The sequence below is a fragment of the Sporothrix schenckii genome (assembly GCF_000961545.1).
Source record: "Sporothrix schenckii 1099-18 chromosome Unknown Cont49, whole genome shotgun sequence".
Classification (NCBI taxonomy): Eukaryota; Fungi; Ascomycota; class Sordariomycetes; order Ophiostomatales; family Ophiostomataceae; genus Sporothrix; species Sporothrix schenckii.
This window is the reverse complement of record NW_015971150.1, coordinates 1,241,572-1,254,620: the sequence shown is the minus strand read 5'-3', so window position 1 is coordinate 1,254,620 and position 13,049 is coordinate 1,241,572. Positions and strand designations below refer to the sequence as shown.

At 55.2% G+C, this 13,049-nt stretch overlaps 6 protein-coding genes across 6 annotated transcripts; 4 read left to right on the top strand and 2 right to left on the bottom strand.

Annotated features, from left to right (window-relative positions):
- Positions 1 to 436: 436 nt before the first annotated feature.
- On the bottom strand, positions 437 to 1,174 carry SPSK_10972 (uncharacterized protein; the record flags this gene model as incomplete). Its single annotated transcript, XM_016737193.1, has 2 exons — positions 437 to 744; positions 1,165 to 1,174. 2 exons carry the CDS (start codon positions 1,172 to 1,174, stop codon positions 437 to 439), a joined length of 318 nt encoding a protein of 105 aa, XP_016582907.1.
- Positions 1,175 to 1,518: 344 nt separating this feature from the next.
- Positions 1,519 to 1,770, top strand: SPSK_05750 (uncharacterized protein; the record flags this gene model as incomplete). Its single annotated transcript, XM_016732486.1, has 1 exon — positions 1,519 to 1,770. The coding sequence occupies one exon, from the start codon at positions 1,519 to 1,521 to the stop codon at positions 1,768 to 1,770; it is 252 nt and encodes an 83-aa protein (XP_016582906.1).
- Positions 1,771 to 3,061: 1,291 nt separating this feature from the next.
- SPSK_05414 (protein phosphatase) lies at positions 3,062 to 4,103 on the top strand (the record flags this gene model as incomplete). The annotated part of the gene is made up of 2 exons (XM_016732162.1): positions 3,062 to 3,077; positions 3,148 to 4,103. 2 exons carry the CDS (start codon positions 3,062 to 3,064, stop codon positions 4,101 to 4,103), a joined length of 972 nt encoding a protein of 323 aa, XP_016582905.1.
- Positions 4,104 to 4,544: 441 nt separating this feature from the next.
- Positions 4,545 to 5,424, bottom strand: SPSK_05493 (Rho GDP-dissociation inhibitor; the record flags this gene model as incomplete). Its single annotated transcript, XM_016732238.1, has 3 exons — positions 4,545 to 5,047; positions 5,118 to 5,273; positions 5,328 to 5,424. 3 exons carry the CDS (start codon positions 5,422 to 5,424, stop codon positions 4,545 to 4,547), a joined length of 756 nt encoding a protein of 251 aa, XP_016582904.1.
- Positions 5,425 to 7,890: 2,466 nt separating this feature from the next.
- SPSK_05217 (APSES domain containing protein) lies at positions 7,891 to 9,457 on the top strand (the record flags this gene model as incomplete). Its single annotated transcript, XM_016731967.1, has 3 exons — positions 7,891 to 7,957; positions 8,139 to 9,363; positions 9,424 to 9,457. The coding sequence occupies 3 exons, from the start codon at positions 7,891 to 7,893 to the stop codon at positions 9,455 to 9,457; spliced, it is 1,326 nt and encodes a 441-aa protein (XP_016582903.1).
- Positions 9,458 to 11,189: 1,732 nt separating this feature from the next.
- SPSK_05342 (3-hydroxyisobutyrate dehydrogenase) lies at positions 11,190 to 12,422 on the top strand (the record flags this gene model as incomplete). Its single annotated transcript, XM_016732091.1, has 2 exons — positions 11,190 to 11,480; positions 11,691 to 12,422. 2 exons carry the CDS (start codon positions 11,190 to 11,192, stop codon positions 12,420 to 12,422), a joined length of 1,023 nt encoding a protein of 340 aa, XP_016582902.1.
- Between the last annotated feature and the right edge of the window lie 627 nt (positions 12,423 to 13,049).

Here is a 13,049-nt window from a genome sequence, read left to right as displayed (position 1 = left end):
ACAAAGTGATCTTGCGGCCTCGGTGAACAATGCTCCATATCAGAACTTGCCGTGTTCATCACACATTTGAAGGGCATATCGTCATAAACGGTCATATTGGCCGGAAAATACGAACGTTAAAGGTGGCAGAAAGGCATTTTCTCAAAAACAGAAATGGCAGCATCAGTTCATTACTTTCCAAATCCAGCCACGACACCAGCAAACCAATTTTAATTTATTTTTCAGAGCCGGAGTATTTCTTTTCCCAGCATTGGGTGGTCAAACGTTTTCCCTTCTTTAGTACATTACATTTTGTTTATTTTACGGATCGGCCCGTTAACAAGGTCAAATTGTTCTGGCTGCCAAAATCGCATCGGAATATTTCGTACATTCATGGTAAAACACTTGGTAAAGTTCAATCTCAAGATTTTCCACCAAAACCAAGCAGAAACATATTCTAGTATATGTTGTCGATGCAGTTGTAGCACTTGCCTGCCCGCGTCACTTTGCTGTACGCGTCCTTCACCTTGCGGCAGGCCGAAAAGCCTTCATCAGCAGCAATAGCGCAGTACTCAAAGTCGGCCTTTTCCACTTCGCGGTGGCCACAGTCATCATACGCATACTTTGTGTAGTGCTGCTCGCACATGTTGGCGGGTGGTGTTTCAGTGAGCGGGAGACGTTTTGATAGTGCGCGTCCAAATTCGAAGTCCGCAGCGGTAACAAAAGTCTGGTGGACAAAGCAGTGGGACAAAAGCCTCGGGTGGACTGTGTCGTTTTATATTTGCGATCTTGGTGTCAAGCACCACTCGCATCACAGATTCCGTTCCTTGTCATCGTTGTTAAAATCTTAAAGGTAAAGTGACTGCATTCAGTGAGCAGCTGCACTCCTTACCATCTGCATCCCTTACAGATCAAAAGATGTCGTCTGTGTCCACTTTCCAGCTCTTTTCCTTTTTAAGCAATCCCGACTCCCAAAGCCCATTAAGGTTACGTGAAAGGCACTGTCCACCAGACTGCAGGCTACTCTACGCTCCAGCGCCACTGAGCATGAACACATATTTCCACGAGCAGTAGTAGCTCGTAGTGGACTCTAAGACAATATGTCTGAAGGTGTAACGGACATGTTTGCGGCCGACACTATTCCGTATAGGCTAGGTGATATTTTGATATTGTTTCCAGACTCACAGGTGTACATTGACGTCGATAATGTTAAAAGAGGCGCTTTGTTCGACAACGCGCTCTTACAGATTCGGTGAACAGTGCAAAAATAGGAAGTTCATAACACAACAAAGACGTTCAATGAACGTCAATGAATATCAATAAAAGGAATGACCTTGAATATCGACTATGAAAATGAACAACTGCGCAAATCCGCAAACACACGCTCTTGTTCGGCATAAGGCAAGAAATAGTATAAAACGGCAGTGTTGCATTGTAAACGTTGGATTTCTCTTGTCGTCTTTCTCGTCACCCACAACAAGTCTCAACATCCTTTATTTTCTCCATAACTACCCAAACACTCAAATACTCATCCTCAAAATGTCTGGTAGTCCGGTCTTCCACTTCAAGTACAATTGGTGCGAGTGTGAGGAGCAGAAAGACGCCTCATACTCGTACGATCAGCTGTTCTTGGATGTGGTTCGCGGACGTCAAGCCAAGTTCGACTGCGAGACAGTGGACAACGTGGTCCACGTCTACGTCAATGTTCATGGTCCATGTGCGGACTGCGAGCGCGAGGCGATCAAGAATGCCAAGGCCGAGGAGGCTGAGAAGGGCTCCGCTGCCAAGTAAGAAGGGCAGCTGGGTTTTATTTCATGCCATCTATGTTGATTGAGGTAATGGTTGAAAACGCTTAAAGGCTGGTTATGGGTCATTATTTTCTTTTTCTTTTTCTTTTTCTTTTTCTTTTTCTTTTTCTTTTTCTTTTTCTTTTTTCTTCTTTTTTACTTTGTTTCCTTTCCATGTTCGTTTTTAAAATAAACTTAAAACAAAAATAATTAAAAAGAATACTTACGATTCTCTCAAGCCTTACTGCTTGGTGACTTCAATGCTTACAGGACTAACATGTGTCTAAAAAACAGTTTGCTAATAATCCTTTCGAGAACTCATAAAACTCCTCTGGATCTATCAAGTCGTTTAAAACTTGTCTGTATTTCATAACGGATGAAGTTCATAAGTAGACCGCACGACAGCCAAGTTGACATCATCACGTGACCATACTTGTACAGAGAGTAGGTCAATTTTGAAACGGGCAATAATAAATTATGTCCCATTTCCAGAAGCAATTCAGTTGTTTTAAATACCTCCCAAATATAGACGGAGCGTTGTAGAAATGTAAGTTTTGACTTGTCTCTGATCCAAGTCCTTGGCTACACTCGACATGTCGACATGTCAACACGCTTCGGAGAAAGCCCCATTTATTGATTGGCTGAGCCGTGCCTTCAGATGCTCTTGCCGCTTGGAGGCAAAGCGCGCATTAGTCAAAATTCCGGGTTTCGTAGCAGAGGTTCTGGAAGGCGCTAAGAAGTCGCAGCTAAGACAGTGAAGGCCAGGGCATCAAAGCGGGCGACCAATACCACAACACAGCATAGGACGACAAAGTCCTACGACATCCTCCGTACGCACGCAACAATCACCTCTCGTCGACGCAGGTACCCAAAGGACTGCAGACGGCGTTACGAGTAATCTTTAGCTGCCGCGGCAAAACAGGCGGCCCCACGACGCTGACGACTTTGCCGTTCTTTGGCCCAATTTGGCACCAACAAAAACGATTCTCTCCCTCTCCCAACGGCCGCCTCCTCACAAAGCCACATAGCAACTGATCACGACTGGCACCTGAACCCGCGTCTTCCGCTCTCCATCGTCTGGCCGGTCCCGAAATATGTGGGTTCTTCGACGGGCCCCGACAACAGAGACGTCGTCCCCTGCCGGGAGTAGCAGACGCGCGAGTGAGAACGAGAGCGAGTGCAGCCGCGACGGCACCACAAGTGCTCGCTGATAGCCAAGCACGTCGGCCGACGAAGGAGATACTAGAACATCAGAGAAACATCAGAGAAACACCAGAGGCATATAGACAGACAAGATGCCGGGACTACCGGGTGTGTATCACCGAGGCAAGCGTGCTGACCGATGGACCGAAATCACAAAGTGCTGACCCTCCTGTCACAGCCTCCGTCGACCTCGACGAGTGCATCGAGCGGCTCTACAAGCGCGAGCTGCTCGCCGAGTCGCTCATCGAGGCCATCTGCGCCAAGACCAAGGAGCTGCTCATGCGCGAGAGCAACGTCGTGCACGTGCGCGCCCCTGTCACCGTCGTCGGCGACATCCACGGGCAGTTTTACGATCTGATTGAGATCTTCCGCATCGGCGGCTACTGCCCGGACACCAACTATTTGTTTCTGGGCGACTACGTCGACCGCGGCATGTTCAGCGTCGAGACCATCTCGCTGCTCGTGTGCCTCAAGCTGCGCTACCCCAACCGCGTGCACCTGATCCGCGGCAACCACGAGTCGCGCGGCGTCACGCAGTCGTACGGATTCTACACCGAGTGCGCGCGCAAGTACGGCAACGCCAGCGTGTGGCACTACTTTACCGACATGTTTGACTTTTTGACCCTCAGCGTCGTCATCAACGACCAAATCTTTTGCGTGCACGGCGGCCTCTCGCCGTCCATCCACTCGATTGACCAGATCAAGATCATCGACCGCTTCCGCGAGATCCCCCACGAGGGCCCCATGGCCGACCTGGTCTGGTCCGACCCGGACCCCGACCGCGACGAGTTCTCGCTGAGCCCCCGCGGCGCCGGGTACACCTTTGGCGCCCAGGTGGTCAAGAAGTTTCTGGCCGTCAACGGCATGTCGCACATTCTGCGCGCGCACCAGCTCTGCCAGGAGGGCTACCAGGTGCTCTACGACGACCGGCTGAGCACCGTGTGGAGCGCGCCCAACTACTGCTACCGGTGCGGCAACATGGCCAGCGTGCTCGAGGTCAGCGACACGGGCGAGCGGTTCTTCAACGTGTTTGCGGCGGCCCCCGAGAACGACCTGCACAAGGACCTGCAGCAGACCAACGGCAACGCCGACAAGGTGGGCGACGCCGGCGCGCTGCCCGACTACTTTTTATAGCCCCCCCACCCGAACGCTCGCTTTCCTTTGTGTTTTATATCCCACGCTGCACGTTTTATCATGTCCGGTCACTTGTTTCATGCTTTTCTCGTCGCCCTAGCTCTGCATCCACAGGCCTGTCTGCTATTCTTCCAATATGACGTCTATTTTCGAGTGTTCGTAAGAGGCAAGATTCATGCCCTACGCTCAACAATGATGTGATGGATATCAAAAATGATTTGTATTGCTATGAATGGTACTGTGGGAAGACATATACAATCAGTTGTCTTCGCGTCGTACGGCCCTCTGTACGACATGGCGCGCCACCGTCTTCCCCCTCTCGTTCCCTTGTAACCAACGCAAAAGTCGTTAAATCGTGTTTTCGTATATGTTGTCCGTGGCCTTGGCTTGGCCGTGGACCAGGCGCGGTGTGCTCAAGTCCCCCCCCGTCGGCGGAGGTGTCTACCAGTCCTTGGCAATGTCAAAGCTCCACTCAAACGCCAGGTGCGTCTTCTTGTCGTCGTCCACAAAGCTCGACGACGCAACGTAGTGGCCGCGCGCCAGCATGCCGCTCGGTGCTTCGTCCTCCTGGAAGCGCTTCGTGTACAGCGGCTGCTTGTCCGTGTTGGGCGCGTAGCTGCCCAGCATCTCGCTGTCCTTGCCCACGCGCACGCCCTTGCGCTTGACCACCTGCACGTAGCGCAGGCCGCTCAGCACCTCGTGCTGCACCTTGAACGTCGCCACCATGGTGAACCGCGAGCCCTCCTTGATGGTGAACGGGTGGTCCTTGAGCGTCGCCTCCGAGCCGGGCACGCTCAGGTCGATCGTCACGGGCTGGCGGCCGGGCGACTCGAGCGTCAGGCTCTGGATGATGCAGACGCGGGCATCCGACGGGTCGCTCAGGTCCTTGCCGCCGCCGAGGCCGAGGGACTCCTTGTAGCGCTGCAAGGATTCGTCGCCGGCATCTGAGGAAGGGGGGGGGGAGAGTCAGCATGTGCAGTCTTTGTACTTTCTGTAGAGGTCGTCTTGACAGACGCATGGTGAGCCGCCTGGCAGCAGAGCTGGTGACGGGAAGCAGTGCGGCCGCAGTGGAGTGGGCATCCTTGCTGTTGGTGCTCGGTATGCACCTTTTCCTGCTTCGTCGCACGGCATTGAGGCTCGCCGAGCTCGCCGGAACAGGCAGTTCATTCACTGCGCATAGATCACCACCTCCCTGACGTCAAACCCAGCACATTCCGTACGTACCCATTTGCTGGTAAGTCGCCAGGCTCTGCTTCGGCTGGGACAGCTTGTAGCCGGGCGTGCCCTCGTGGAGGTCGTCGTCGTGCTGCTGTGTGGCCATTGTGTGGATGGAGGGGGAAACGCGGAAGTAGTTGGATGGATTTCGGTGACGGGGGAGGAGTAACTGGAGGACGAGTGGTCTTTGGTCGTCGGTTGTGGTAGTTCGATGGGCTTCGCAGGTTTGTGGGTAGAAAGAGGAGAGAAGATGAAGTAAGTTCGTCAACAGAGACGAGGTTCAAGATGTCGGTGGGCAAACGGGGTTCATTAGTAGTCTAGTCCTGTCCTCGGCGTTTTTTCCCTCCTGAGAGGCCTGTAAACAAGGAAATCAACAATTCGACAGCCAACAACTAGAGCTCGACCGTTCCTTCTCCTGCCCCTGACTGGTCCTTGGCCTGCTCTTTCCTCCACTTTCTCCTTGGGATGAGGGGTACAACTTACTCTTTGGTGTCAGCGCACTCTAGAACTGGACCTGGCCGCTCGTTCATGGTGGGGCCCTTGGGGGGTGGGCTCGATCATAGGCGGTGAGTGACCGTTTGCGGGCCGCGGCTTGCCCTGGATTAGCTTCGTATCATCCACATTGGATGTGCTGCGGCGTGCACCAATTCCAGGACTACTGTGTAATTACACGGCTGCACATGCATGCTCTAACGGCTCTGGCGGTGAACTAGACGTGGTGGACGGACTGTGCTGCTCGAGTCTACGTCCTCAGGGACCTTGACTGATTGGGCTTGGCAGGGACTTCTGGGCTGCTTGCTCTCTGGAACACGCCAGCCTTACAGCGCCTTTTTTACGGAGTATTAAGTCTCTGTTGTCACTCGGCAATGGTCGCTGTAAAAGCAAAGTCTGGTATCTGAAGCTGGTTGGCTGGGACTTGACGATCTCAGCTAACACGCCACCCGGGTGTGCCAGACCCGTTTCATCGCCTCTGCTGTATCCAATGGCCAGGATGCCGGCTGGAAACATGCACAGCTAAGAATATCTCTGGCAGGAGAAGCAAAAGCCCCATCGAAGCACGATTTTTGAGGCTCTGCCTACCTTCCTCAAGCAACGTACCTGCCGTTTGTGGCCACCTTGGCTGGCGTGCCGTTAGCCCGGCGCGCCGCTCGCCTGGCCGCCGCTCCCCAACAAATTGCGTGTTTGTGGCACCCTCCATTTTGGCTGCGACCATGTCGAACACGGGGCCAGTGCGCTAGATTTCCCTAGGGTGCCTGAGTCTGCCCTGAACCGGGGTTCTCCAGGCGACCTGGCATCCCTGTGGCCAAATTGGAAGACTTTGAAAGTGGCTTGCCATCGCCCACGTTTTCCTGTGTCCCTATTTGCACATACCCCACAGGGTCCGGTGAGCGTAATTCCGTCGAGTCGCTCTTACCTTTCTTGACCTTCAGCCCCTGTCTCTTGCATTTTACCAGCGCAGCTCTTTTCCACGCTACGGCGTTTTAGTGTACTTCGTAGGCACAGTCACGCTTAACCCCTACCGCAAAAGAAGGGTGCCCAGCGCGTAATAGGTCTCAGGTGTCTGGGCCGCTCCGTTCAGATACCCCCATGGCGCCCACCTTCATCACACCTTTCGCGCAGCATCTTTTTGGCGCCTCCACATACCAACTATGCACACTGTATCTGACTTTGTCGTAATTTCCCGCACTTTGGCACGTTCCCACGCCTTTTTAGCACTAATCCGCCGTTGCGTAGCCCTATTTCGCCCGTCTTGTCCCTTCCTATTTCGTCTTTTGGGTGCTTTAACGCTGGTTCGCCGCAGACATTGGCTCTATCTACACAGCCTCTAATTGCACATCTCATCAAGTAACTCCCCAGGCCACCCACGACGCTAAGTTCCCGCCCCGAAACCCCTAAAAACCCACACGCGACCACCGTCATTCCCTAATCTGCTCCCATTCTTGCCTAAAAAGCGCCTAAACGCACCCGTGACTTTCATTTCTCGCCGCTTTTCTTTGTCGTCGCGACGACGCGCCTTTTCAGCTCTCTCCCCTTCTTTTCACTCACCAATCCCATTTCTTGTCGTCAACACCGTGTGTCCGATCGAGGCGCGAACGAAAAGGTGATTCATGCGCTCTGCTATTGTATGCATGGTCCGCGGCGATTTCAACAGTCGCGAATGCGTGGCATATGTGTTGTTCCGTTTTATTTCTGTTTTTTGGTCCTTGCTTTCTGGCTTCTTTTGTTTGTCGCACACGCGCTGACCACTTTCTGGGACACAATCGAACAGGTCGCTTTTTACCTTGCCACACCCCGGAAACAATCGAATCCAAGACCGCGACAACCGGGACGAAAAGCCAATTTGATTCGACAAAGACGTTCATTGCGTCGAAAGCGCGTCGTATTTTGTCCTCGAAATTCGATCGCATCGATTTGTGTCGCCTGACGAGATTGTGGCGCGTCGCAGCCCAACACATCCGCTAAACCCACTGTATCGACTGGCCAACTGTCCATTGTCGCGACGCCGCCTCCGCCTTTGACCCGCCTCTGCTACCGTCACTACCCGCCACTCGCACCAACACCCACATCCGCAATGGCCCCTTCACAGAGACGTCTTCCCGAGCGGAAGAATGCCCTCCTGACCGAGTCGGTTCCTGAGCGTTCGTATTTCCTTGATGCTTTCTATTGTCCTTTGCTGTCCACGTTCGTTGCGTCCTGTCAAGGGCCACACCCATGCATGCGCCGTCATCGCCTGGCGCCTGTGTGTTTAGCGCGTTTGAAAGTGCGACGAATGGTCTCTCGTGACGCGCGCCTCGACTAACCCGTTTTCCTTTTTTGCAGACGAGGAACTTGTCTCGCGCCGCCGACTCGGCCAGACCCAGCTCTCGTCGCGCCTCGTCGCCGTCTCGCCCAGCTCGAACACGGAGCGCAACAGTGTCACCGCGTTCGACTATGCGCACCTGCGCGCGCCGCTGCCCAAGGGCATTGTCTCGGGCATCTTCAAGCCCAGCCCCAACAGCTACTTTCTGATGCGCCGCAGCAGCGACGGCTACGTGTCCGCGACCGGCATGTTCCGTGCCACGTTTCCCTACGCGGAGCTCGAGGAGGAGGAGGAGGAGCGCAAATATATCAAATCGCTGCCCACCACCAGCCCCGAGGAGACCGCCGGTAACATCTGGGTGCCCCCTGTCGACGCCCTGGCCCTGGCCGACGACTACGACATCCTGCCCTGGATCCGCGCCCTGCTCGATCCGGCCGACATCCCCGTGTCCGGCCCGCCGGCCGCCGACGGCAGCCCGTCCAAGAAGATCGCTCCGCCGCCCAAGTTCGCCCTCGCGCCCACCCCGCCGACCCTGGTGCCGCCAACACCGACCTCGCTGCCGCGCAGCGCCCGCTCGCGTCGCTCGGTGAGCCCGACCAAGTCGGCCACGGGCACCAGCAAGCGCGCCATTGCCAGCCCGCGCAAGCGCAGCACCAAGGCGGCGGCAGCGGCGGCGGCAGCGGCTGCCTCGCAGGAGACGTCGGTTGCCAGCACGGAGAGCACCCCTGCGCCGCAGTCTGCGGGCCTGACGAACGGCGACGGCAAGGACGTCCTCCCCTCGGTGGAGGAGGAGGAGGTGGTCAAGGACGCCAAGGACGCCAAGGAGTCCAAGAAGGAGAAGAAGGAGAGGAAGCACGCCAAGAAGAAGTCGGACGCCTCTGTGGTCGCCGACAAGGTCTTCACGGCCGGCTCGGACGGCGACGTTCTCCTGGCGGGCCAACCGCTGTCGGCCGAGGACTCGGCGCGTCTGCTGGCCGACGCCAAGGCGATGGTGGCCGAGGCTGCCAACGACGTGGCCGAGGCGGCTGCGTCTGCTGCGTCTGCTGCCGGCGCGTCGTCCAAGAAGGGCAAGCGCAAGGCCGAGGAGCAGATCACCAAGGACGGCGAGGCGGGCAAGGAGAACGCCGGCGAGGGCGCGGCGACGCAGCAGCCGCGGGCCAAGAAGATCAAGACGGACGTGCAGATCCGCAAGGAGCGGGTGCGCAACCGGGCCCTGCTGGGCATCAGCGCGACCCTTGCTGTTGGGTACGTTTATGCCGCCATGATGAATGGATGATGCCAATCTCATCTTGCTAACACATATAGCGCGTTTATCCCCTACGTCATGGGCATGTTATAAGACGAGACGAACGAGAAAAAGGACGGAAGACATTGTGCGACCAGAGACAGACGTGTTTACACACTATTTAATCCACTACAACGAGACTGGAGAAAGGTGGGACAGTCGGCCTTGTTTTGGGGTCGTGTTGGAGAAGCGCCGTTTTTGTTTATTTCCCCTGTCGTCTTTTTTGGAGTTCCCTTTCTTCCTCGTCTCATTCGCTCCCGTCTGTTTTGGTTTTTTTCTTGGGAACTGAAGCTGCTTTCCGTCTTTGGTCCTGTCTCCTTCGTCCACACCAACTCAAAATCCCCCGTTTTCTCGGTTGTTTTCCATGTATCACCCTACCCCGGTTGTTTTTGGATGTTTCTTTAGTTTGTTTCTGCGTTTATGTTTTGACCATTTTCATTGTTCTTTTACCCCCGTCCGCAACCTTACTACCTTTGTATTGATTTGTTTCTCTCTTCTTGGACATACCCCCCCCTTTGAGTAGTTTCGCGCTTGTTTGCCGCCGACTTGGAACAGTCCGATGGACACAACTTGCGCCTGCTTGAATCACTGTACTTTCTTCACGTTATAAACCCGTATCTCTCTCTCTCTTGGCAGTTATATGTGATGGACTTGTATGTCGGCCTGGCCTGTTTGTGCAGTCCACAGAGTAAGCAACACGAAGGATGTCAAGGCATGTCGTATCAGACACCTATAAAGTAGTGGACGGTAGTCGGTTCACCGCAAGTCGAATGGCAACAGAAGAAATGTATTTGCCGCAAAAATCGAACGCGGCAACTACATCCTATTTCACAGATCTTGACAACTTCGTGATTCTCAACTCCCCAGCGTCGAGTTGAGTATTGCGTTCGTAACTGCCATTCTTCACCGCTTTCAGACGCGACTCTCTCGGACCCATTTCTGGAGCGACACCCAATGCGGACAGCTGTTCGCACAGAATAAATTAGGGAGTTTGCAGGGAAAAAAACGCAAAGGAAATGAGAGCGGAAAGGCACACGCCAAAACTCGGCATTCAAAGTTGAAAATTTCGCTCGTCTTCTTCTCTCCTGTTCCTTCCTTCTTTTCGTCACCAAAAGCACTTCTGTTCACAATGTCGCGCCTTCCTGATTGAAACAAGAAACATGAGCTCCCCGAGGGCAAGTGCATCCTCGGGGGGGAAGCTGCTCATTTTATATGATATTTATTTTTGTCCGACTTTGTCAACTTTCCATTGCCTCCTTCCCCGGACCTGGCGTGGTCGGTTCAGTGCCTTGGTTTAGGCCTCTTGGGGTCAGTTGACGCGCCGCAAAGGCGCTGTCGGTGGCTATCCGCGCGTGGCTCTAAAGCCGGCCTACTCGGCAATCTGCGGCTTTCGGAAAACAGTACCCCTCCCTTTCTGCTGTGTGGCTCTGCGGGAGTTCCCCAAGGCCGTCCAACCCCATATTCTATGCCCACATTTGACCCTTCTGGACCAGTCGTGCGCATTTCTGGGGAGCGTTTGTCTCCCCGCAGGTCATGAGCTCGCCTCTTGGCCGGGTTCCTCTCGGTACCTCGTGCTGTTTTGTTGTTCCTGAACCGGAGACAGCTGCCAGCTGCCATTTTCTTGTCCATTGTCGAGGGACCGACTGTCTGAACCATTTTTTCTTCGTGCTGGCCTTTTTCGTCAGTTTTGTTGCTTACCTCTTACATTGGAGATTGGGAGCATCCAAGTGACAAAGTCATCCGACATTCCTCCGTTCTCTGCCTCTTCCTCACTACCACCCGCACAATGCGACCGGCTACGCGTGCACTGCGCCAGGCGCGTCTCGCGCATCCGACGGCGGCGGCCCGGCGGCTGTTTTCGTCGTCGCCGGCACGGCTCGAGAAGTACGGCTTCATCGGCCTCGGCCAGATGGGATACCAGATGGCCAAGAACCTGCAGAACAAGCTGACGCCGGCGGACACGGTGCGGCTGTTTGACATCAACAAGGCGGCCGTGCAGAAGCTGGCGAGTGAGGTGTCGGCGACGGGCGCGGCCGTGGAGGTTGTGTCGAGCGTCGCCGATGCGGCCAAGAGTGCGGTACGTTTTCCCATCTCGTTTTATATTTTTTTCCCCTACACGTCGTCCGATGATGAGTATGTTTGTATGATCTAAGTTGGGGCTGGTGTCAGATCTGGCCCTCTGATGATTATTAAATCTTTGAAAGCCAATCCTCTGAGGACTCTCTTTGTCTACTTTTGTTTTGTGTCCTCGCTACGCTCGCCGTTCCTTCCCACTAACGACAGGCAGGACTACGTTGTGACGGTTCTGCCGGAGCCCGTGCACGTCAAGGGCGTCTACAAGGAGATCCTGGCCGGCGGCCTTGCCCCCGCGTCCACGCCGTCGAAGAAGCCCGTGTTTGTCGACTGCTCCACCATCGACCCCTCGACGTCTCGCGCCGTAGCCGCCACCGTCCAGGACGCCGGCGGCGATTTTGTCGATGCGCCCATGTCGGGCGGAGTCGTCGGCGCCACGGCCGGCACCCTGACGTTCATGCTCGGCAGCCCCCAGCACCTGGTGCCCGCCGTCGAGCCGCTGCTGCTGCACATGGGCCGCCGCGTGCTGCTCTGCGGCGACCAGGGCGCCGGCCTGTCCGCCAAGCTGGCCAACAACTATTTGCTGGCCATCAACAACATTGGCACCGCCGAGGCCATGCACCTGGGCGTGCAGTGGGGCCTCGATCCCAAGGTGCTCGCGAGCGTCATCAATGTCAGCACCGGCAAGTGCTGGCCGTCCGAGGTCAACAACCCGGTCGCGGGCGTGGTCCCGACGGCGCCGGCCAACCGGGACTATGCGGGCGGCTTCGGCATCAGCCTGATGAAGAAGGACCTGAAGCTGGCGATTGCGGCGGCCGAGGAGGCGGGCGCAAAACTGGCGCTGGCGGACTCGGCAAGGGGTCTGTACGAAGCCGCGGAGCAGGACGAGTCGTGCAAGGGTCGCGACTTTTCGGTCGTGTACCGGTACCTGGGTGGCAAGGAGTAGGGCGGCGCGGTAGAAAAACAAAATGGGGGCAGGTGGAAGCTGTAAACCATATGCTGTATATTGTACATAGTTATGAATTAAAATAGACGAGAATCATTTTCCCATTAGGCACATTCTGTTCTACAGGAATCAACGGATCGGATAAGGAGCCGAACCACAGAGTATGTAAGGTCCGACACTGGAAGCTAAAGTGAGCCGAGAACCGTGGAAGGTAATTTTAATAAACGGCGACCAAGTCGCCCTGGACAAAGTGCGGACCAACCGCTAGAATGCGGCCTAACCCACACTGCGAGACCGGTGGAATAGATAGTCCGCTTTGGCCGACAATGCTGACATTCCAAACGTCGACGATGCTGCCAAGCAATTGGCAGTGCTCCATGTCGCAGATGCAAGCCAACGACCTGCCAGTTCGGGCATCGAGATAATAGCAGTTGCGGATGTTGTGAGTCGATGTGGATGTGCGGTGCTTTCTGTAGGGCTCGACAGTTGCTCAGTGGACAGATATAGAGGCGTGATACAGCCTGACAGCGGACCGCCCCCACGCTGTCGCGTTCTTTGCACGTGGCGGATAGTGCTCTGAAAAAACGTCCTTCAGCGCCTTTGGGCCAGTCTCAGTGCACAGGTGCT